Genomic DNA, 26092 nt, shown 5'->3' with positions numbered 1-26092 from the left:
GGCCTCCCTCTTATTACGTTTTTTCGAGGATGATTTTAAAGTTCCCAAAGGGTCCGGATTTACAGTGGGAAGCAAAGTTTGGAATGCACAAGCTTGAGGTAGAGTGGAAACAGTGGCAGTTGTGGGTTTTGTTATGATGACGTCAGGCTCTAAAGGGATGGCTTGTGCTTCAGGTGATATAACTGAGGAGGGAGACTTAGCTATTAAACCCAGTTCTTGCTGTGCTGTAGCAATTTCTTTAGTTAAAGCCCCCACCGCAGAAGTAAGATAGGACAAAATGGAGTCAGATTGTTTTGCCACTTTAGCCTTTTTTCCACCATCGTCTGTGGTAGCACCGCTTTTCCGCTTACCCATATTTACAGGAGATGTACGATAGGTGGCCCAGCCCTGCCTAGTCTTGCCGTGGACTGCCGTAGACTGTCCCGCCCTTGTCCCGGGCTTCTCCCGGCGCCGACCGCGCGCGTCCCGCGGTGCGTGGGGCCCCGCGGCAGAAGTAGGCAGCGGCTGGCGCTTGTAGCGCGTCACCCTCGGCGACCTCCCGGTGCTTCTGGGGGATGTAGTTTCCCCTGGCCGTTTCCCTCACGGCGGCGATGTTCTTCTGTTCCGTGTAGCCGTTTCCCTCACGGCCCCGAAACTGCCTGCAGCAATGCACCCCGTAACAGGAGTGCTCCCTTTAGCATCAATGCTGCCCGCTCTGCAAGGGTGTCCCGCGGTGCGTGGGGCCCCGCAGCAGAAGTAGGCAGCGGCTGGCGCTTGTAGCGCGTCACCCTCGGCGACCTCCCGGTGCTTCTGGGGGATGTAGTTTCCCCTGGCCGTTTCCCTCACGGCGGCGATGTTCTTCTGTTCCGTGTAGCCGTCTCCCTCACGGCCCCGAAACTGCCTGCAGCAATGCACCCCGTAACAGGAGTGCTCCCTTTAGCATCAATGCTGCCCGCTCTGCAAGGGTGTCCAAGGTGTTTGATACCAAACACGACATGTTTTGTTTCTGCTGTTTTCGAGATAGCATTTACCGTGAGGCTATAATGAACCTCTAGCTATATGCCTGGCTGTGTCACAGACAACCCAGGAGAATGGTCTCCGAAGGCTGCAGAGGGGCTCTACTCATGCAGGGGCACCCTCGCCCAGGGTGTCTGTGACACAGCCAGACATAGGTAGAGGTGCATTATAATCTTGCGGTAACTGCTATCTCGAAAACGGCAGAAACAAAACATGTTGTGTTTTCTATCAAACACCTTGGAATCATACCTCCACACCGGCAAACGGAGTGGGAGGTACGATTCCACCCCTTAGAAGCAAGCTTCATGGGTTCCTGGTCTTCCCGGTACCAGGCGTCTCGACCCGGACAGCACAAAATGGATGCTGCCGACCAGAGAAACATTTCTGCCCTCCTGATGGTGAGCCAAGCTCGAGCAGAGGAAGGCACCACAATAGACATCTTGTCTCAGGGAGGTGTGACAATCTCCCAGACAGGATTTCGTGTATTGGAGTTGGGTAGGTACACTGCCAAAGTGCCTGAAAGTCTGCACGAGGGGCACACTTGGTGTCCCTGTGCATAGTCCTGTACAAACCAGTTCTGGGAGCTGTTGGCGCCTGCTCTGGCACGAAACTGGACAAAGGACATGGCTGTAACCCACCCCCTGTCCTGACCCTCCCCTGGGAGGGTCCCCTGAATCTGTCCAACCCTCTCCTGTGGGTACAAAATGGTTTACCTGACTGTAGGACCCTAGATTCGACGTGAACAAGATTCTGAACAAGAAACCACTGACCTTCGACGATCTGGACACACTGGACTTCGCTGAACTTCGACTGAGCCTGACTTAATCTCCCTCTCTGTCCAAAGCATCGTCTGTGCCCGTGCACCATACAGGCTCCGTGCAGGATCTGTGGAGCATCAAGGACAACTGAAGTATCTCCCTTGGATTGAAGGAGTCACTCCCCTGTGTTTGCAGGCACCGCAACGCAACTGACCGGTCTGCTGATCCTGAGCTCCTGTGGACTTAGAAGGCTCCAGCAACACAGGAGGTTGGTTCCTATGTCCTTGAGGTCAGGCTGCCGTCTCACCAAGTTTGAGGCCAGTATCCCTCGTGGGGACCGCATAACCCGAAACCCTGTGCACCGCGTACTTTTGCAATGGCATATGCTTTTGGTGTTCCCCAACTTCGTGCATTTGGCTGACAATAGCCCTCACGTCTGCGCACATTTCTTACAAAGGACTTCGGCCTCCTCGCACTCTGTGCCCTGCAAGCTGTTGGTTTGTGAAACTGATAGAGTTACCCTCGCGACTTCTGTGCCTTCGGCCTGTGGGTCCAGTTGAGGGACATCACTGCTTTTCTTGGGCTCCCCTGGTTGCTCCAGGCCTGCTCTGACTCCCCTTGCTGTGGTGAGTCTTCTCATTCTTGTTGGGCCAGACCATACCCGTCTTTGACCTTCATAGGTTGCTGCTGCCAAGGCTTGTTGGTGCTCCCAGCAGACACCGACCCATCAGCACTCAACATCCTTTGTGCGGCAGCTCCCATCTGGCTCCTGGTCATCCTCAACATCTCCTGGTTCCTGCAGCCGTTGAGTCAAGGTGTCCTTCTTTGCACCTGAAGCACCCGACATCGGTGGGCATTTGTCTACCGAGCCCCTGGTCACTCCGGAGTGACCCAGACACTGTCCCCTCTGCTTTCAGGTTCCTTCCATCAAGACTCCACATGCGGATTCCACCGGACACTTTTCTTCTTTCCAGCAGTGGCATTTCTTTGAAGACTCCCATTGCGAACAACTGTGGTTTCCGATGACACTTCAGACCTAAGCAGCCGGCTTCCCTGGGATAGGTAACTCTGGTACTTCGGTATCCACGGGTGGGGTGGCTCACCAACCTTCTATGTTACAAAGGGTTTCCTTGTAATCCACTGGGAAAGGTCCTTGAACTTAAAAATTGCAACCACGACTCTCTCATTGAATTGCACGTAGCATGCGGTCGTGTCCTCACACTGCACCCGTCCTCCGCGGGGTCCCTATGTACTCACCTTGAGTGGTTCCTTGAGGTCCCAGTGATTTTACACACTCTAGACACTGTCTTGACTCAAGTCGTGGGTCTTATACCACTTTAGCATATTGTTTGGTCTCCCCCTGGAGCTCACTGTGTATTAGTGCTACTTACGATTGTTTCTGTGCTAAAGTATTGTGCACTTTGTGTTTATCTGCATGTAGCGGATACTGTGAGGTATTTAAGGTGTTATAATAATAAATATCTATTCTTATAACTACTGTGTGGTTCTCCTTTCATTTAACTAATACAATAAGGTTGCATTCTGGAAAAACATGCTGCTTAACAGTCCTTCAAGATTAAGGCTGAAGGCTGCTCCCCACAGCTACAACTTCAATAGCTTTCTAAGGTTATCTTTGATCTCTTAAATCACCATAAGGGTTCTTTGGACTGGTGCAAGGTGCCCACTTTAACTAGTGGACTTCATATACCAGGCCAACTTCTCACATTACTGAAAAAGGTTGAAGGTTAAAGCCCGGCAACAACAAAATCCAGCTTTATCCTGCTTGGAACTTTTGGCACCAAAACCAACGGCCTCATCAGGTGGTGAATGATTACGTATATGACTTTGATGGACCCTTACAGCCATTATCTTGGATCTTTCCCTGCTAAAGGACTTTGACTGCTATGAAAAAAGAAAAAGTCTGAAGGGAAAAACTATGACCGGGACAACCTGCTTGGAATACCAGACCTTCGCTCCATCGCGTTTGGCCTAAAGAACAAGTTACTTACCTTCGGTAACGATATATCTGTAAGAAACAGTTGGATTCCTCACCTTAGAATATCCCCAGGCGTCAGGCTGGATCCGGAAAGATTTTTCGTCAGCAATACCCTTGCGCGTCGGTAGGAGTCATGTGCGGCTCCGCGTCCGTCGTTGGCGTCGTGATAGCCGGGAGGACTTCGGAGTACTTAGATGCCGCCCTTGCGCGCTGACATCAGTTCTTGCACATAGCTTTCCACGCCAGGAACGTAGAGCCATGCAAGAGACCGACACTGGTGCCAAAAAATTCTAGAGCCCTGAAAGGGATGACCTCAACCCTAGATATCGGTTCACAGAACGGGGAGGATGGGTGGGTCAGTGAGGAATCTAACTAACTAATGTTTCTTACAGATATATCGTTACCGAAGGTAAGTAACTTGTTCATCTGAAAGAAACACGTTAGTTAGATTCCTCACCTTAGAATAGATACCCCAGCAATACCAACCCCGGTGGTGGGTCTGCGAACCAAGATCACACCAGAAAGTCCTGGAGAACAGAACGGCCAAAGAAGCCGTCTCTCTGGACTTGGCTGTCCAGGCAATAGTGTTTGGCAAACGCGTGCAGCGAGGCCCACATTGCTGCCTGACAAATGTCCTGCAAGGGGACTCCCCGGCCCAGGGCAGTGGTCGCCGCTGTGGCCCGAGTGGAATGGGCCCTCAGTCATACAGGAGGTTCCTTTTTAGCTAAGGAGTAACAGGCCTTAATACACAAAACGACCCACCGAGAGATGGTTCGTTTGTGTACTGCCCGTCCATTCTTAGCGCCCACGTAGCCGACAAAGAGTTGGTCGTCCACCCGGAACTGCTGGGTGCGGTCCAGATAGAAGGACAGCGCCCGTTTTGGGTCCAGATGGTGGAGCCTCTCTTCCTCTTTCGAGGGATGCGAAGGCGGAAAGAAGGTGGGCAGCATAACAGACTGCCCGATGTGAAAGGCAGTCACCACCTTAGGAAGAACGGAAGGACGAGTCCTGAGAACAACTTTATCCGGAAGGACAGAAAGAAAAGGAGGCTTAGAAGAGAATGCCTGGAGCTCAATCACCCTTCTAGCAGAGGTGATGGCCACCAGGAAAGCAGTCTTAAGTGTCAACAGACGAAGGGGACAATTATGAAGTGGCTCAAAGGGAGCGCACATCAGAAACGTAAAGACCAGATTCAAATCCCACTGAGGCATTACGAAAGGGACAGGAGGAAACATGTGAGTAATGCCCTTAAAGAAGCGAGAAACAAGAGGGGATTTGAAAAGAGAAGGCTGATCAGGAAGCTGTAAGAATGCAGAAATAGCAGAAAGACAACCTTTAAGGGTGCCCAGAGCAGAGCCCTGCCGGGCCATGGAAAGAAGAAAGAGGAGAACCTCAGAAAGAGGGGCGGAAAGGGGATCAATAGCCTTTGCTGTGCACCATGCCACAAATTTGTTCCACCTGCAGGCGTATACCGATTTTGTGGAGGGACGCCTGGCTGCCAGAATAACATTACAGACTTCAGGAGGCAAGTCAAATGGCATCAACTGCCGCCGCTCAATCTCCACGCATGGAGGTGGAGGCTGGACAGGTTCGGGTGGAGGACCTTCCCCTGCTGCTGCGACAGAAGGTCCTCCTGAAGAGGCAGTCGGATCGGGGGATCGAGCGACAGACTGAGTAGCTCGGGATACCAGAATCTTTGTGCCCAATCCGGAGCCACCAAGATGACTTGGACCCGGCCGCGCCTGATCTTCTTCAGCACTCTGGGCAGAAGTGGTATAGGCGGAAAAGCATACAACAGACCGCAGCTCCACTCTCGACAAAAGGCGTCGCCGAGCGAGTGCCGCCTTGGAAATTCCAACGCGCAGAACTGCTGACATTGCGCGTTCTCTTCGGTGGCGAATAGATCTAACCAAGGCTCTCCCCACTGCCGAAAGAGGCCTTGCGCCACATCCGAGTTGAGACGCCATTCGTGAGCCATCATGCACCGGCGGCTGAGTTTGTCTGCTCTGGCGTTCAGAGAGCCCGCCAGATGTTGAACCACCAGGGTGATGCCCTGATGTTCCAGCCATGTCCAGAGACAGAGGGAAGGAATGCTTTCAGTGTGGCCCCCCCATCCCAGGAGGGACGCATCCGTCACTACTACGTGCTCCGGCTGGGGAAGGGAGATACTCCTCGAACTTACCATGCATTTCTCTGGTGAACTGCCTTCTTGTGGCATTCTACTAGGGGCTGAGCAGAGCTTCTCAGACTTGTTTTGAGACCTAACCAGGATGTATTAAGTTGGTAAGGGATCCCCATTTTCAAACCAATAACCCTTTTTCTAACAACACATTCCTAAATTTTGGCCAAAGCTTGTTTTGGTGCTGGAAGAGGTTGCTAAGATGGCGAGTTCTGACAAATCAATATTAAAACGTTTTATTTTTATGATGTATATCTGCCAAAAAATCTCCACCAGCAACATCACTTTGACAAAAGTAAGACTATGTGAATAAAAATAGCAAAATGTGTTTTCATAACTCACCAATTGTTGTGTTTGATTCATTGCTGTATTTCCAAGCCAATTCATAGTTAATGGATGCGTCTTGATAGGATTGCTCTTTTTCCATGATGAAGCCAAGGTATTCATATGCTTTACAACATGACTAAAACAAAACATAAATGAAAGCTTCACAATGTCTGGCATTTCATTACATAGAGAGTACATAATAAATAATATCAGAGAGAACTTTTTGTACTCGACCCCCAATGTACAAGACTAGCTTGAGTTACAAATAAAGCCATATTCTTCAAAGTTCTTCACATATAATTGGTAGAGCAATTATTGGTCTCCAACCAGGTCTTCTCAGAAAAGAAGAAAAACACTCACTTGTAGTTACACCTAACTAGCCCTGAGACATCACCAGGAACACAAAATCTCCGACTAGTAATAATGTTAAGAGATAGTAACACTCTAGCTACATTTCCTGGGGTTTATGTACCTGCACAGAGAAATTGTAATGGCTTCTTAGGAATCTAATACTGAAGAACAAGGTGTACACACGTACTGACACGTTTCAAGCACGCATGCGTGCATACAATCCCCCTCCTCCTCCCATTGTTTTTGGCGGATACAATATATCCCTAGCAATACATTCCAGAGACCAAGTTGAGGGTTTGTTTTTTTGTGGTCACCCTTTGAAGTAATCATTAAATCATAGGATGTTTGAATAATGTTACAAACTGAGCGTAGTTAGAAATAAAACGTCTGCAATTAGTTTACTGAAAAAAATGTATGTGGGAGAAATACATCTCCTTGAAAACCAAGGAGAGGTGACTCTTGAAGCCAAAGGCTGGAGTACCCAGAAATACAAGTATAAAAATATATGTGCCTGTTGGCTATTGGTCAACCATCACTATCCTCTTAATCATCCAACACATTCATGTTGCACACTTTACTCACACACTCACTGTTGGGTAGGTAGGAAGCACTTCTAATGAAACGAAATAGATAAAAAAAATCTGTATTTTAATAATCAATATAAATTCATCACTGCTGTGTTGTATAAAACATAATAGATCATACACATAAAGATCATATACAGTTAAAAATGATAAAAGCACCACACACTATATCACAGTTGTTTCAAAACATATTCCATGTCATGAAAAGGAGAACAAAAAATTGACAAGCAATGTGTCATACATATGTCAATTTGGATTTCTAGAGGCAGTGTCAGACATAAAATACTGATCCCTGTCTTTCCCTAACTGTACCAAATTTAACACTTAAAAAACAGGCGTCGACGCGTTTCGGTGGTGAAACCTTCACTTAGAACCACCTTCCTCAGGACTCAAGCTATTTTCTCCTTGTAAATATAAGTGTTCAGTTATGATGTAGAGTTCACCTATTGAAGAAACATATTTGTACATTTTAAGCTCTAAACCAATAAATTAAAAAATATTCTTTTGTGTTACAACGGTGCATTCATATATGTTACCAATACAGATGTATAATTTTTCTACAGGCATTCATTTTTACACTGTGTCTATTAAATAGACTAGTATTTCTACATATATAAACTATTTCAAGATCAAAAAGTGCTTAATACCGGACAACAAACCCAACTATTCATTATTCCAATCTATGTGGCTCCTTGCACGCACCTTTTCATACTCATTCGACCCTTGTCATTACACCCAACTTTTATCCTCCACTTCTACAAGGAACTCACCGGTACAATTGTACTACGGCAAAGGAGTCTCCAAAAGTGGAGTACTTGTAGATGTCTTGACGGACGTTGGAAACTTGCAGAAATTGCTAGAATAATAGAAAACTCAAATATAGATCTCTATTTCCGGAAATAATTGCGAAACAAAACGGACCTCCTTAATTATCCTTATTTGATGTCACTAATTTTCCTCTTATTATATCATTTAGCCAAACTTTCACGATTCCTTTTTAGTAGTTGTGCATTTACATAAATTGCTACAATGAAGAGATACATCCATGATAATCATCGGTGGACTTTTATAAAAAAATTCTATAATTTGTACCTCCAGATAGAGCATTCCCAAGATGGAAATATAATGCATTGATTGTATCTAATTATTATGCTCACTGTGTAGGTATACTTCAATTGTTTTCATATTCAGGACCAACAACCCACCTCAATTTTTTTCAAGGAACGAAAAAGACGGGGTAGGTTTCAGTTCATATTCAATTAGTTTGCCAGGGACGGTCTCGGTCACTGTAAGATTAAATTAGGGTAATGGTTGTTAATTAATCTCCCTTTTTATTGAAAGTATACATCGGTTTTTTGAATGGTTTGTTCAATTCGCGCTCACCTTTCGTTTCTGGAGCTTTGTTTATTCCAGATGGATATCGATCCCTCTTTTGTGTTTATTTATTTTTCAAGCCGGGGTGAGCATATAGTTTGTCATCTCCCTTGATATTCTGAAAAGTGAGTAAAAACCACTGTGTGAGACCCAGTATATATACATCGCTTGTTTGTTAAACTGTCTATTCATCCATTTCTTATTTATTCATTAATGCTTTCTTTTAGACCCCCTATATGTTAATACTGAAGGGTAACCTGAAATGGAGGTAGGCGTATTTGTGACCCCCTTTGTTTATATTTCCTGTTCTAAAAGGATAAACACATTCGTCCACCTTACTGGATCGACATCACCCTCTTTATGACTACTTAGTTAGTTTACCGCCAACTCCCACCCGTTGTGTCAATATTTTGGTCAATTACCAAAAGCCCTCCGGTGTTGGGATACTTCTTAACTGACTTCTAGTACTTAACTGCAAAGCGGCACATGTTGGAACTCGATAAGGCTTTAACTGGTTCCGACACAATATAAAAGATATTTCTATCCCCGTGCTATAGTGTCATTGATTGAGCGGACTAATTCTGGCCCATATCGTTAATTAACCCACCCATTGCTTACCGTATACCGGGGTCGTATATGTATCCCTCCGTCTTTCGTCTATTCTTCCGCTTTCTGTTCGGGCTTACTACAATTGGTTGTTATACACGCTACATCACGTGTGACGTGCTACCTTGCGTGTCTTAGTGGAAACTGACGTTTTTGTTCCCCTATATCTCTCGCCTATCGTTCTGAGGGTTCCTACGCATGACACATTTGCTTGGGATTTTTCTGAATATACAGAAAAATCCCAAGCAAATGAGTCATGCGTAGGAACCCTCAGAATGATAGGCGAGAGATATAGGGGGAATAATAATAAAAAAAAACAGGAAGTAAGGAATAATATAAAAAAAATTTTTTTAAATAAATCAGAGTGGTTGTCATTAGTCAGCAACATCGAAAACAGGTTTTATATACAACCGATATCTGGTCTTTACGTATCAAGAAGGGGATGTATTAAATACAGGGATGACCCCCCAACCACGAAATGAATAAGATTATAATAATAATAAAAAAGACAATATAGAGTATCTATTTAGATCACAATCAATCTGACATCATTTGGATAAAAGAGGTCCATTTTTGGTACACCTGAATAATTCCGGGATTAAAACGGGTAAATTAAGCCACCTATGAGCATGAAACTATCCGAGTGATAGTTTTCATCCCATTCCAAGATGGCGACTATGGATCAAACAGGGGAACAAAAACATCAGTTTCCACTAAGACACGCAAGGTAGCACGTCACACGTGATGTAGCGTATATAACAACCAATTGTAGTAAGCCCGAACAGAAAGCGGAAGAATAGACGAAAGACGGAGGGATACATATACGACCCCGGTATACGGTAAGCAATGGGTGGGTTAATTAACGATATGGGCCAGAATTAGTCCGCTCAATCAGTGACACTATAGCACGGGGATAGAAATATCTTTTATATTGTGTCGGAACCAGTTAAAGCCTTATCGAGTTCCAACATGTGCCGCTTTGCAGTTAAGTACTAGAAGTCAGTTAAGAAGTATCCCAACACCGGAGGGCTTTTGGTAATTGACCAAAATATTGACACAACGGGTGGGAGTTGGCGGTAAACTAACTAAGTAGTCGTAAAGAGGGTGATGTCGATCCAGTAAGGTGGACGAATGTGTTTATCCTTTTAGAACAGGAAATATAAACAAAGGGGGTCACAAATACGCCTACCTCCATTTCAGGTTACCCTTCAGTATTAACATATAGGGGGTCTAAAAGAAAGCATTAATGAATAAATAAGAAATGGATGAATAGACAGTTTAACAAACAAGCGATGTATATATACTGGGTCTCACACAGTGGTTTTTACTCACTTTTCAGAATATCAAGGGAGATGACAAACTATATGCTCACCCCGGCTTGAAAAATAAATAAACACAAAAGAGGGATCGATATCCATCTGGAATAAACAAAGCTCCAGAAACGAAAGGTGAGCGCGAATTGAACAAACCATTCAAAAAACCGATGTATACTTTCAATAAAAAGGGAGATTAATTAACAACCATTACCCTAATTTAATCTTACAGTGACCGAGACCGTCCCTGGCAAACTAATTGAATATGAACTGAAACCTACCCCGTCTTTTTCGTTCCTTGAAAAAAATTGAGGTGGGTTGTTGGTCCTGAATATGAAAACAATTGAAGTATACCTACACAGTGAGCATAATAATTAGATACAATCAATGCATTATATTTCCATCTTGGGAATGCTCTATCTGGAGGTACAAATTATAGAGGTTTTTTATAAAAGTCCACCGATGATTATCATGGATGTATCTCTTCATTGTAGCAATTTATGTAAATGCACAACTACTAAAAAGGAATCGTGAAAGTTTGGCTAAATGATATAATAAGAGGAAAATTAGTGACATCAAATAAGGATAATTACGGAGGTCCGTTTTGTTTCGCAATTATTTCCGGAAATAGAGATCTATATTTGAGTTTTCTATTATTCTAGCAATTTCTGCAAGTTTCCAACGTCCGTCAAGACATCTACAAGTACTCCACTTTTGGAGACTCCTTTGCCGTAGTACAATTGTACCGGTGAGTTCCTTGTAGAAGTGGAGGATAAAAGTTGGGTGTAATGACAAGGGTCGAATGAGTATGAAAAGGTGCGTGCAAGGAGCCACATAGATTGGAATAATGAATAGTTGGGTTTGTTGTCCGGTATTAAGCACTTTTTGATCTTGAAATAGTTTATATATGTAGAAATACTAGTCTATTTAATAGACACAGTGTAAAAATGAATGCCTGTAGAAAAATTATACATCTGTATTGGTAACATATATGAATGCACCGTTGTAACACAAAAGAATATTTTTTAATTTATTGGTTTAGAGCTTAAAATGTACAAATATGTTTCTTCAATAGGTGAACTCTACATCATAACTGAACACTTATATTTACAAGGAGAAAATAGCTTGAGTCCTGAGGAAGGTGGTTCTAAGTGAAGGTTTCACCACCGAAACGCGTCGACGCCTGTTGTTTTTTAAGTGTTAAATTTGGTACAGTTAGGGAAAGACAGGGATCAGTATTTTATGTCTGACACTGCCTCTAGAAATCCAAATTGACAGATGTATGACACATTGCTTGTCAATTTTTTGTTCTCCTTTTCATGACATGGAATATGTTTTGAAACAACTGTGATATAGTGTGTGGTGCTTTTATCATTTTTAACTGTATATGATCTTTATGTGTATGATCTATTATGTTTTATACAACACAGCAGTGATGAATTTATATTGATTATTAAAATACAGATTATTTTTATCTATTTCGTTTCATTAGAAGTGCTTCCTACCTACCCAACAGTGAGTGTGTGAGTAAAGTGTGCAACATGAATGTGTTGGATGATTAAGAGGATAGTGATGGTTGACCAATAGCCAACAGGCACATATATTTTTATACTTGGAGAAATACATCTCACCTATAAATTCACCTTTAAACTCACTGACGTCACACACTCAAATATTTACCATTCCCCACTATATTTGCCTTATCTCACCCTCCCTCCACATACCTCGATTTGCCAGATCCATTTCCACCACAATATGCACCACAAACTTTTACATGATTTGTCCTTGCATCACACCAACTCCTGTCAAGCTTGCTTCACCGAAGCAGTGTTAACAAAAATCTCTGTGCAGCATCATGATTAAATACATTGTCCAATGCAGTGAAAAATGTATGTTTTATCACCCTCTGACTGGCTACTACCAAAGTCACAATTGGTGATGTCAGATCTCAGAAAAAAATACTTGCTCGACGAACAAGTTACTTACCTTCGGTAACGATGTATCTGTAAGAAACATTAGTTAGTTAGATTCCTCACCTTAGAGTCCTCAGGCGTCAGGCTGGATCCGGAAAGATTTTTGTAGCAATACCCCTTGCGCGTCGCTAGGCGTAGTCTGCGGCTCTGCCTCCGTCGTCGGCGTCGGCGTGCGCCGGAATGATGTCGGAGTACTTAGACGCCGCCTTCGCGCGCTGACGTCAGTTCTTATACATAGCTTTCCGCGCCAGGGACGCTGAGCCATGCAAGAGACCGACACTGGTGCCAAAAAATCTAGGGCCCTGAACGGGAGAACCTTAACCCTAGATGTCGGTTCGCAGAACGGGGAGGCTGGGTGGGTCGGTGAGGAATGTAACTAACTAATGTTTCTTACAGATACATCGTTACCGAAGGTAAGTAACTTGTTCATCTGAAAGAAACACGTCAGTTAGATTCCTCACCTTAGAATAGATACCCCAGCAATACCAACCCCGGAGGTGGGCCTGCGAACCAAGATCACACCAGAAAGTCCCGGAGAACAGAACGGCCAAAGTGGCCATCTCTCCTGACTTGGCTGTCCAGGCAATAGTGCTTGGCGAACGTGTGCAGTGAAGCCCACGTCGCCGCCTGACAGATGTCCTGCAAGGGGACTCCCCGTCCCAGGGCAGTTGTCGCCGCTGTGGCCCGGGTGGAATGGGCTCGCAGCCCAACAGGAGGGACCTTTGTCGCCAAGGAACAGCAGAGTTTAATACACAACACGACCCATCGCGAGATGGTGCGCTTGTGCACAGCTTTACCCTTCTTCGCACCTACAAATCCAACAAAAAGTTGGTCATCCACCCGGAACTGCTTTGTGCGGTCCAAAGAAAAGGACAGCGCACGTTTTGGGTCCAGACGGTGGAGCCTCTCTTCATCTTTTGAAGTATGCGGAGGCGGAAAGAAGGTGGGCAGCGTGACAGATTGCCCGATGTGAAAGGGAGTCACGACTTTAGGAAGAAAAGAAGGACGCGTCCGGAGGACAACCTTATCCGGATGTACCGAAAGGAAGGGAGGCTTAGCTGACAGAGCCTGGAGCTCACTCACCCGCCTAGCGGAGGTGATAGCCACCAGGAAGGCAGTTTTCATAGTCAGTAGACGAATGGGACAGTTGTGAAGGGGCTCAAAGGGAGCGCACATCAGAAAAGTGATAACAAGGTTCAAGTCCCACTGAGGCATTACGAATGGAACAGGAGGGAACATATGAGTAATGCCCTTGAGAAAACGTGAGACAACAGGGGACTTGAAAAGAGAAGGCTGATCAGGAAGACTTAAGAAAGCAGAGATTGCAGCAAGATAACCCTTCAAGGTGCCCAGAGCACAGCCCTGCTGGGACAAAGAAAGAAGAAAGATAAGAACCTCAGAAAGAGGGGCAGAAAGGGGATCCACAGCCTTTGCTGTGCACCATGCCACAAATTTGTTCCACCGGCAGGCGTATACCGTCTTTGTGGAGGGACGCCTGGCTGCCAGAATGACATCACAGACTTCAGGAGGCAAGTCAAATGGCATCAACTGTCACCGCTCAATCTCCACGCATGGAGGTGGAGGCTGGACAGGTTTGGGTGGAGGACCGTCCCCTGCTGCTGCGACAGAAGGTCCTCCTGAAGAGGCAGTCGTAGCGGGGGATCGATGGACATACTGAGTAGCTCGGGATACCAGTACCTTCGTGCCCAATCCGAAGCCACCAAGATGACTTGGGCCCGGTCGCGCCTGATCTTCTTCAGCACTCATGGCAGAAGTGGTATAGGCGGAAAGGCATACAACAGACCGCAACTCCACTCGCGACGAAAAGCGTCTCCGAGCGAGTGCCACCTTGGAAATTCCAATGCGCAGAACTGCTGACATTGCGCGTTCTCTTCGGTGGCGAATAGATCTAACCAAGTCTCTCCCCACTGCAGAAAGAGACCTTGCGCCACGTCCGAGTTTAGACGCCATTCGTGATCCATCATGCACCGGCGGCTGAGTTCGTCTGCTCTGGCGTTCAGAGAGCCCGCCAGATGTTGAACCACCAGGGTGATGCCCTGATTTTCCAGCCATGTCCAGAGGCGCAGAGCCTCCTGACAAAGGGTCCACGACCCCACCCCGCCCTGTTTGTTGCAATACCACATGGCGGTGGTGTTGTCCATGAACACCTGCATGACACTTCCCCGGACAGAGGGAAGGAAGGCTTTTAGTGCAAGTCGGATCGCCCTCAGCTCCAATAGGTTGATATGGAGCCGAGTCTCCGCCGGAGACCAGAGGCCTCTGATCTCCGCCTCTCCCATATGGCCCCGCCATCCCAGGAGGGACGCATCCGTCACTACGACATGCTCCGGTTGGGGTAGGGAGAGGGATCTGCCGCTGACCCAATCGCGATTCATGTGCCACCACTGCAGCTGGTTCGCAGTGCCCTCCTAGATCAAGACATGGTCGGACAGGTTGCCTCGATGCGGGGCCCACTGTAACTTCAGGTCCCACTGCAGAGCCCGCATCCGCCACCTGGCGTGAGGTACCAACAGGATGCAGGAGGCCATCAGCCCCAGAAGCCGCAGCACCAACCTGACCGAAACCCTGGACAGAGGCCGGAAGATGGAAATCAGGGCCTGAATGTCCCGGACCCGCTGTTCCGGCGGATAGACCCGGAACTGCGCCGAATCGAGAATCGCCCCAATGAAAAGGAGCTTCTGGGAGGGACTCGGGTGCGACATCGGCACATTGATGGAGAATTCCAGCGAGTGCAGGAGGTTGGCCGTAGTCTGGAGGTGGGAGACTACTTGCTGGGGTGAGCCCGCCTTCAACAGCCAGTCGTCTAGATAGGGGAAGACTGGAACCCCTGATCGGCGCAGATGAGCTGCGACCACCGCCATCACTTTCGTGAACACCCGAGGGGCACTGGTGAGGCACGGTGAACTGAAAGTGCTCCTGACCCACCGTGAACCGCAGGTAACGCCGGTGGGCCGGCAGGACGGGGATGTGGAAATAAGCGTCCTGCAAGTCCAACGCTACCATCCAGTCTCCAGGGTCTAGGGCAGCCAGAACCTGAGCTAAAGTGAGCATCCTGAACCGGTCCTTCCGGAGGAAGGTGTTGACGCTCCTGAGGTCCAAGATCGGGCGTAGGCCCCCTTTGCCCTTCTTGGGAACCAGAAAGTAGTGGGAATAACAACCACAACCTACTTCTGGACCAGGAACGCGCTCGACGGCCTCTTTGGCCAAGAGGGCCGAACCTTCCTCTCGTAGAAGATGCAAATGATCCCTCGACATACGGTGGTTCACCGGTGGCATGGCTGGAGGTGTCGTCTCGAAGGGGAGGGAGTAGCCCCTTCGGACGATTTGCAGCACCCACCTGTCCGACGTGATGGAGCGCCAGTGGAGCAGGTGACGGCGAACCCTGCCGCCCACTGGCGTTGAATGGGCCTGAAAGCTCAGACTAGGAAGGCTTTGAGGCGGATGCTGCCGGGGTGGATGTGGACTGACCAGGCACGTTGACCTCCAGTACCGCCTCGGCGGAATCCACATCCGCTACCGCGTGCAGGTTGGTTCTGCGGCCGGTGGCTGGGCGGATGTGAGGAGGCGCCCTTTCCTTGGCCACGAAAGGGACGAAAGGCAGGAGTTTCCAGCCGCGGGGCCGAAAGACGCAAGGACTTGGCCATGGCCCGTGAGTCCTTGAACTGAGCCAGCGCACTGTCCGCCTTCTCACCAAAAAGGCGAGTGCCATCAAAGGGCATGTCCATGAGGGAACTCTGTACATCCCCCGAAAATGACGTGGACCTCAGCAAGGCGTGACGCCGAAGCGCCACCATGGTGGAAATCGCCCGACCCAGCGAGTTCGTGGTGTCAAGTCCACACCGTATGGCGTGCCGTGCTGCATATCGACCGTCAGCAAGTGCTTGAGTGAGTCATGTCCGGGCCTCCACCGGACACATGGGCAGCACGTCCTCCACCGTATCCCACAGAGAGTGGGAATAACGGTCCAAAGGCAAGCGGTATTTAAAGACCGCAGCCCCAAACTCAGGGACGAGAACAGTTTCTTGCCAAACTGTTCCAACCTCTTGGATTCCCGATCCGGAGGAGCGGACGGGAAGGAGGATTGGGAGGTGCAGGCCTGGATAACCAGACTCTCGGGGGTGGGGTGTTGGGAGAGGAAACTGGGGTCGCCCGGAGCAGGGCGGTGGCGCCGGGCAACATTCCGGTCCACAGGAGGGACTGTGGAGGGCTTGACCAAGTGCCCTGCAGAACGTCAATGAGGGCCTCATTAAACTGCAGCAGATGCTCAGTGGAGCTTGCTGTCGGTTGAAGGACCTCTGTGAGGACGTTAGTCCTCACGGCCACAGCAGGCAACTCCAGCCCTAGGGCTTTGGCCGCCTTGCGCAGCACCACTGAAAAGGCTGCACCCTCCTCCGAGGCCACAGTAGGAGGAGAGATGAAACCAGCGTCCGGGGAGGTTTCCAGACCGCTGGCATCCTCTGCCCAGTCCTGAGAAAGTTGGGCCTGAGCGGCCATAGGGTCTTCAGACCCCTCCCAGTCGCCCTCGTCATCCGATTCCCGATAAACAGGAGGAATGATCGGAGCCGGGCAGTAGATGAAGCGTTCACCAATCGGCGCCGGTAGCGGCGCCAGGTGGCGCCGCGCCGGCGTCGGGCCCGGACCGGGGCTAAACTGGGGAACGACGTCGTCCGGGGAACCGGTGTCCGCGCCGGCGGAGGAGGCGTCGTGAGGTCGACCGGCGCCGACCGAAATCCAGGCCTGGATCCCTCGGGGACCTGCGGCGTCGGGGCCAGACCCGTCGACGGCAATGGGGCCGGAGCCGCCGGCATGCAAGGTCGCCCAGTCGAACCTGCGGGGCCCGAAGGCGCGCCTTCAGGCGTCGACGGCAGAGCCAGGCCCCTCATGGCCGAGAGGAAGGCACTGACCTCCGCCGGAGTTACGTCAGTCCCAGGGACCGGCGGGTATGGGGACGGACGCGGCTCCTGCGGTTCCGACGGAGCCGCGGGGGTGGGACCACCCTGACCCTCAGCCGAGTCGCGTGACCGGCGAGGGGAGTCCTTAGAGCGATGTCATCTCTTGGACTTCTTGGAGTGCTTCGACTTACCAGAAGACCACGACGAGCGATGACGATGGCTGACCACGACGAGCCGAGTGCCGAAGCTCGAGAAGCTTACAGGACGGCTCCCGCCTAGCTTTCGACGTCAAGGCCTGGCAATCGAGGCACGACTCCGCGTCATGGTCGGCCCCCAGGCAAAGGCTCCGGCGATGGTGATCAGTCACCGACATCAGGCGATGACAGGCGTCACAGGCTTTGAAACCAGGGATCCTACCGGCACCAGAGTCGAGTCGATAGACCAAAAAAGTCAAAAAAGTTAGTCAAAAAATTACTAGGGGTAAGCTCTTCCCGGATCGGCGCTTACTGGGGCGGAAAAAAGAAGAACTGACGTCAGCGCGTGAGGGCGGCGTCTAAGTACTCCGACGACGTCATTCCGGCGCACTACGCAGACAACGCCTAGCGACGCGCAAGGGGTATTGCTACAAAATTCTTTCCGGATCCAGCCTGACGCCTGGGGATATTCTAAGGTGAGGAATCTAACTAACGTGTTTCTTTCAGATTGTGGTTACTATGATACTTGTACTTAACTGGCTATTTGACCGCACCAGGAAACCTAGGAGGATTCCGACCCGAATATCTGGATGTAGTGTCCGCATGTCACAAGTGTTCCTCTAATCTTGTGTGAACGCATGTACCTAGGCCCTGTCTGTGGACAATGATACGTTCTGGACCTAATCCTGAACTGGGAGAAGTGTACCAAGAGCACCCTCATAATGGCAAGAGAATACGGTTTCTGGCGCAGGGTTGGTGCATGGAGCGCAGTGGTAGCAGCGTACCATGGTTGGTGGATTATAGTGACAAGCTTGTGTGGCACATAAATGCACTTACTCATTCATACAAAGTTCCACAGCTCACAATGAACCCAGAATCCAGAATGGGACATCCTATGCTTGGTATATGTGCACTAAACGTGACAGTGTGCTGTGCATGAGTGATAAAGGCTTCTGGGTTCCATTTTGAAAGCCCACAGCCTAGACCAGAGTACAAGATGGAGGAGTGGTTGCTTTCTCCAAACAGCACATGTATTGATGGCGTCTCCGAGATGGAAGGGGAGCACCAGATGCTATAGTGAGGAAAGAGAAGACAGGCTTTCCTTAGACGTGCCAGGGCCCTTCTTGATACATGGGGCTGTAAGTGACCGACTGCAGCTGCCAGTAGGAAGATGGCTTGAGATAAAGGATGAGGCCTCCAGTATCTGTTAATAGGGAAAGGGGCCTTTTGATGGGGCACAGATTCTTGCCTCTCTAAATGATCCCTGTGAGGAGGGGTTGTAAATAATTGAATGTGGCCTGCTCCCACCTCTTAGTAATTCTATGGTGGCCACTCCACCTGCACAGTGCCTTGCTGGGCAGAGCATCCTTGCAGAAATAGGACAAGCTTGGAAGGTGGCCTGGCCAGGACCCAAACCGGTTTCATGTAAGCAGACCTGGAATGCACATCCTGCAGCTGCAAAACCAGTATAAAGATGGAATCTCAAGAACCATCATTGTTCGTTGGTATGGTCTCTTCTACAGAGGAGGGGTATTCACAGAGTACTCAGGGACTACTATGCAGCAAGGGATGGGATTGCACTGACAGCCAACTTCACAAAGGCATGGGAACATGGCCTGGAATCGGATTTGAAAGAGGAATCACTGGACAGTCCTGTGTTCCAAGATAGCCTACCTGTGAGTGAGGGAAGGAAGAGCCAACCCTGGCATCATATCGGTTCGGCAGAGTCTCTCTGAACAAGTGCACCAAAGGACTTGCAGCACTTCCAGGTCAGGCACTATAACCTTCATCATTTATCCCCATTGTATCTACCAGGCTCCTAGAGCAGTGCACGTGTGTGGTAGGCCACACTAAAGCTGGGATAAAGGTCTGCTGGTTGTCCGTGTGCCCTACAAGTGGAATACATGATTGCAGCACCGATGCGTGCCTTGGGGCCACTTTTGAAAGAATTTAGGTCATCGCCTCGAGGTACTGTATGCCAAAGATAGTACCTGGCATTCGTTGTGCCAAAGAACCGTCATCTGCCGGTGTGTAGCCGTCGCCATCAAGAAGCAGCACCAGGTGACTCATCGTTGTGCTGGAGTACGCTGGAACATGAATGAAGTATCCACCGAAGCGCTGGAATGAACTGGGAACTTGAGCCCACTACCTGGAAGAGGGGCCCCATCAGAAGGTTCCACTCCTGCTGTGACCTTCAGAGTGATGTGCTGTGTGGTTAGATGCCACATGGCTCCTGATGAGATTTCCACCGGTGAGATCCTACTGCAGTAAGAGGGAAGAGTGCAGTATCGTGCGGCGACTATGAGCTTGGTGAGAGACTGAATGGGCCTAGACCTGAGAGACTGAGTGCTAAGACTAGATAAAAGGAGGAAGAAGAATGAGCTGCACCTAGCTCGAAACACAGAACCAAAGTGTTAGAGTAGAAGTGGAATGCAAGTTAAGCATCCGGCATTGGGCAGTGGCTCCTGGCAGTGTAAGGGTCGGCTGCCATATGATGGTTTTACTACATTTAAATAAAGTCCAGATTACTTTTCACTCGTATTGCCCTTATTTGTAGACCAACACAACACATTGTAGTCAACCTTTCCACAGCAAGGAGCAACTATCCAGGATTCCTAACTTGCATTCCACTTTTCCTTTGTGACATAATCCATTCTGGGAAGAAAAAGAAAACAGGCCATGATAGTTGCCATCCAGTATTCCATATACAGAACTGCCGGTTAATGTTTACAAATTCCTATAGTTTACTGCCACTATCAGCCAACAAACACTATCAAATGTGGCTCTTCCACTTCTGACAGATGACAGGAAGGTGAACTTAAACATTTTGAGCCTAGGACGTTGAGGCCCTAATTCCGAGATTCTTTCAAGCTGTGTTTTCTGAGATGCAAGTCATTGTTCCGGGCATTCTTATGGATGTTGTGGGCATTGACGTTCACATAAGTTTAGGCCAACACTTGGGATCTGGACTCGCTGGGTGCCTGGTATCGTTCTAATCTACTCTAGACCCATTAAATGAGGATTGTGTGGAGTCTTGTCTGTCAGGACACCTATATATTTAATAGAATATTAATACAATGAGGGTTCCTTGGCAGACAGACAGCGTCACTAAGGCTGAGCTGAAAGCTGTATCTGCTCCAGGTGAGGCCATTCATGTACCTATCTAACGTACAATAACGCATCTTATCAAGCCTTGTGTACTCAGTACTATTAAATAGATCATTCAGCAGAAAGATGCACCAGAGTAGATGCTGATCAGTTGGGGGGGAGGGGGAAAGGTGTCGGACCTTTGAGGTAAGCACAGGAAATAAACAAGCCACATGAGATTGGGTACTTTGCTAATTATGCGTGCATAGCTTACATCACACCCATCCTCAGATTGATCTAATGCTTTGTTAAAGAGATCAGTTTTCTGTACCTTTCCAAAGCTAAGGTCATTTGGTTAGGCTCTAAGGGCCTTTTAAGCGGGTTACACAACTTTTGGACTTTTATGCTGGGACATTTTCCTCATATTTCATTCATCTTAAATTTTATTTTGGAATGGCTTGCAACTATGCAATTGGGAGATTCTGGTCAGGGCATTGCGAGTGACCAGATTATGCCCTTACAGTGGATCACGGACACTATATTGTAAACAATATCGTTGACAAAAATATTGTGTCAAAACTATTGTTTACCACAATATTGTGCTCCTATTCTTATAATGGCAAGTTCAAAAATATCAGAAAAAGCTCCACTGTAGGGGAAGCGTTAGACTTCGAGGGGTCAAATGTACTATTCCCACTCCAACCTGTGCAGCAATACGGAAAGCGCTGGTCTTTGGAGGGGTGAACTGTACTATTACCAGCCCAAACAACATAACAGAAGGGAAAGAGTAGAACTTCAGAGGGGTTACATTTACTATTCTTACTCCAAACAGGGCAACAGCAGGGAAAACATTAGATTACAGAAGGGTGAAATGTACAATTCCTACTCCAGTCAGCACAACAATAGAGAAAGCGTTGGACTTGAGGGGTATTATTAAAATTTCCATTCCAGTCTGTGCAACAGTAGGGAAAGCATTGGATTTCGTAGGAGTGAAATGTATTATTTACGCTCCAGTCAGCGCAATAGTAGGAAAATTGTTGGGCCTTGCAGGAGTAAAATATGCTATTTCAATTTTAGTTTCTGCAACAGTAAATAAAGCATTGGATTACTGAGGGGTAATATTTACTATTCCCACTTCAAACAGCACAACAGTATATTACATAGTCAAAAAAGAATTAAATAATTAAAAATTAACACATTTTAAAAATTACTTAAATTCTCACCCTAGACCCCTACAACTCTAGCAGCCTGCAACTAAAATAGAAGCAAAATGAATAAGTATTCCATAAATTACATAAATAAAATTAACTACTTAACAATTAACAAGTCATTGTTAATCATTTTTTAATTAACTTTCCACCCTATACCACTACAAACATAGCCCACAAAAAACATAACTAAAATAAATCAATACATAATTTACATTATAAAATATTCATAAAAATTAAAATAAATGTAATAAATAATTCATCATTATTAACTAATTAACTTAATTTCCACCCTATTTCTCAATGAACTCAACAACCCACTACAAAACTATAAATTACAAAAAATTAAATTAAAAATTCTACATTTCTTAAACATTTCAAGCTATTTTAAAAAAAACCTTTATATAAACAATAGTAAAATGAATATATAATTAAAACATTTTAATAATTCAAAAACAAATTTTTAACCACTATATTATTGAAAACTATATTAAAAACATTGATATTATTGAACAAGTTACTTACCTTCATTAACGATATATCTGTAAGAAAAATTAGTTAGCTATAGATTCCTTACCTTAGAATTACCCCAAGGCGCCAGACTGGATCTGGAAAGTTTTTCGGCAGCAGTACCTCAGCGCGTCGTAAGGTGGCGTCGTTGGCTCAGCGTTCCTCGTTGGCGTCGGGTCGCCGGGATGAAGTTGCGGTAACTACTTAGACACCGCCCTCGCGTGCGGACGTCAATTCTGTACAAGACTTTCTGCGCCAGAAACACAGAGCCATGCAACACACTAACCACTGGTGCACAGAACTAGGGCCCTGAAAGGATATCCTTAACCCTAGAAATCATTTCGCAGAACGGGGAGGATGGGTGGGGCGGTAAGGAATCTATAACTAACTAATGTTTCTTACAGATATATCGTTACTGAAGGTAAGTAACTTGTTCATCTGAAAGAAAAACGTTATTTATAGATTCCTTACCTTAGAATAGATACCCCAGCAGTACCAACCCCGGAAGTTGGTCTGCGAACCAAGATCACACCAGAAGGTCCTGGGGAACAGAACGGCCAAAGAAGCCGTCTCTCCGGACTTGACTGTCAAGGCAGTAGTGTTTGGTAAATGTGTGCAACGAAGCCCATGTAGCTGCCTGACAGATGTCATTGAGAGGCACTCCCCGCCCCCAATACAGTAGTTGCTGCCATCGCCCTGGTGGAATGGGCACGCAGCCCCGCTGGAGGCTCCTTCTTTGCCCGAGAACAGCAGGCTTGGATACACAAAACGACCCACCGGGAGATAGTCCACTTGTGTACGGCCCGACCTTTCTTGGCGCCCACGTACCAAACAAAGAGCTGGTCATCCACCCAGAACGTTTGGTGCGATCCAAATAAAAGGAAAGCGAACTTTTGGGTCCAGACGGTGGAGCCTCTCCTCCTCTTTCGGAGGAGGCGGAGGCAGAAAGAGGGTGAGCAAAGTGATGGTCTGCCCGATGTGAAAGGCAGTGACAACCTTGGGCAGGAAGGATGGACACGTCCTGAGAACTACCTTGTCCAGATGGACAGACAGGAAAGGAGGCTGAGAAGAAAGAGCCTGGAGCTCGCTCACTCTTCTGGCAGATGCGATGGCAACCAGGAATGCAGTCTTAAGCGTTAAAATTCTCAAAGGACAGTTATGAAGCGGCTCAAAGTGAGCGCACATTAAATAAGCTAAAACCCGGTTCAAGTCCCACTGAGGCATAATGAAAGGAATAGGAGTAAAGATATGAGTTATGCCTTTTAAGAAACGATTGAAAACCAGGGACTTGAAAAGAGAAGGCTGAACTGGAAGCCGAAGGAAGGCAGAAATGGCTGAGAGATAGCCTTTGATAGTGCCCAGAGCAGAGCCCTGCTGGGCCAAAGAAAAGAGGAACAAGAGAACCTCAGAAAAAGGGGCAGAGAAGGGATCCACAGCCTTTGCTGTGCACCATGCCACAAATTTGTTCCACCGACAGGCGTATACCGTCTTAGTGGAGGGATGCCTGGCTGCCAAGATAACATCACAGGCTATGGGAGGCAGGTCAAAAGACGTCAACTGCCGCTGCTCAATCTCCACGCAAGGAGTTGGAGGCAGGACAGGTTCGGGTGGAGGACCGTCCCCTGCTGCTGCGACAGAAGATCCTCCCAAAGAGGCAGACGGGTCGGAAGATCGATGGCCATGCTGAGCAGCTCGGGCTACCAGACTCTTTTTGCCCAATCAGGAGCCACAAGGATGACTTGGGCCCGGTCACGCATGATCTTCTTCAGCACTGTGGGCAGAAGTGGTACTGCCGGAAAGGCGTACAGCAGACCACAACTCCACTCACGATAAAAAGCATCGCCTAGCGAGTGCCGCCTTGGAAATTCCAATGTGCAGAATTGCTGACATTGCACGTTCTTTTCGGTGGCGAAAAGATCTAACCAAGGCTCTCCCCACTGTCGAAAGAAGTTTGCACCACCTCCGAGTGAAGATGCCATTCATTATCCATCATGCACCTGCGGCTGAGTTAGTCCGCCCTGGCGTTCGGAGAACCTGCCAGGTGTTGAACCACCAGGGACAGGCCTTGATGCTCCAGCCATGTCCAGAGGCGGAGGGCCTCCTGACATAGGGTCCCTGAACCCACCCCGCCCAGTTTGTTGCAGTACCACATGGCGGTGGTGTTATCTGTGAACACCTGTGCTTCTCTTCCCCGGAAAGAGGGAAGGAATGTTTTTAGTGCAAGACGAATCGCCCGAACCGCCAGAAGATTGATGTGCAGCCCGGACTCCGCTGGAGACCAGAGGCCTCTGCTCTCTGCCTCTCCCATGTGGCCACTCCATCCCAGAAGGGATGCGCCTGTCACCACTGTGTGGTCTGGTTGGGGAGGGGATCTGCCGTTGACCCAATCCTGGTTCGTGAGCCACCACTGCAATTGAAGTGCAGTGCCCTCCGAGATCTGGACGCTATACGACAGATTCCCCTGATGCTGCGCCCACTGGAACTTCAGGTCCCACTGCAGAGTCCACATATGCCACCTGGCATGATCGACCAGCAGGATGCAGGAGGCCATGAGGCCCAGCAGCCTCAGGGTCATCCTGACCGAAACCTGGGATAGAGGCTGAAATATCGGAATCATAGCCTGAATATCCCGGACTCACTGTTCGGGAAGATAGACCCGAAACCGCGTTGTGTCCAGAACCGCTCCAATGAAGGAGGGGCTTCTGAGAGAGAATCAGGTGTTACTTCGGCACATTGATGGAAAACCCCAGCAAATGCAGGAGGTCGGCTGCAGTCTGGAGGTGGGAGATGACTGCCTTGGGCGAGCCCGCCTTCAACAGCCAGTCATCGAGATAGGGGAAGACTGAAACCCCTGACCTGCGCAGATGAGCTGCGACCACCGCCATCACTTATGTGAACACACGAGGGGTGCTGGTAAGGCCAAAGGGGAGCACGGTAAATTGAAAATGCTCGTGGCCTACCGTGAACCGTAGGTAACACCGGTGGGCCGGCAAGACAGCGATGTGAAAATAAGCTTCCTGCAAGTCCAACGCTACCATCCAGTCTTCCGGGTCGAGGGCAGACCAGACCTGAGCAAGCGTCAACATCTTGAACTTCTCCTTCCGGAGGAAGTGGTTGACGTCCCTGAGATCCAAGATAGGACGCAGGCCCTTGTCCTCCTTGGGGACAATAAAGTAGTGGGAATAACCACCACGACCTACTTCTGGGACAGGAACACGCTCGATGGCTCCCTTGGCAAAGAGAGGCATAACTTACTGCTGGAGAAGGGCCAGATGATCCTCTGACATGCGGTGGTATTGCGGTGGCATGGCTGGAGGGGTAGCCTTGAAGGGGAGGGAGTAGCCCCTTCGGACTATCTGCAAAACCCACCTGTCCGACATGATGGTGGGCCAAAGGGGGAGGTGATGGCGAATCCTGCCACCCATTCGCGTTTGATGGGCCTGAAATGTCGGACTAGGAATGTTTGGAGGCTGTTGCAGAGGAGGGGTTGGTGGACCGCTGGCCCCTGGAACCACGACGGTTGTTCCCACATCCCCAGCTGCGTTGGGGCTGAACAGCCTGCGCCGGCCTGTGGCTGCTGAACAGCCTGTGGCTCTGGGCGGGACATAACAGGGCACCCCTTCCGTAGCCCTGAAAGGGGCAAAGGCAGACTGAGCAGGGCGGGTGGTGGAGAGGCCCAAGGACCTGGCTGTAGCCCGAGAGTCCTTAAAGCACTCTAGCTCG

The 26092-nt window shown here is 48.4% G+C and overlaps 1 protein-coding gene across 1 annotated transcript in view; it reads right to left on the bottom strand.

The window, feature by feature from the left end:
- LOC146789726 (tetratricopeptide repeat protein 21B-like) overlaps positions 1-26092 on the bottom strand; it is a 372315-nt gene that overhangs the window by 87736 nt on the left and 258487 nt on the right. Inside the window, exon 21 of the mRNA XM_085631186.1 lies at positions 6272-6392. Coding sequence (XP_085487312.1) covers positions 6272-6392 — 121 coding nt within the window. The remainder of the gene's footprint in view (positions 1-6271; positions 6393-26092) is intronic.

Source organism: Triturus cristatus, chromosome 10, assembly GCF_964204655.1.
Source record: "Triturus cristatus chromosome 10, aTriCri1.1, whole genome shotgun sequence".
Lineage (NCBI taxonomy): Eukaryota > Metazoa > Chordata > Amphibia > Caudata > Salamandridae > Triturus > Triturus cristatus.
The sequence above is the reverse complement of the archived record's forward strand: the minus strand, read 5'-3'. Positions and strand labels throughout refer to the sequence as shown.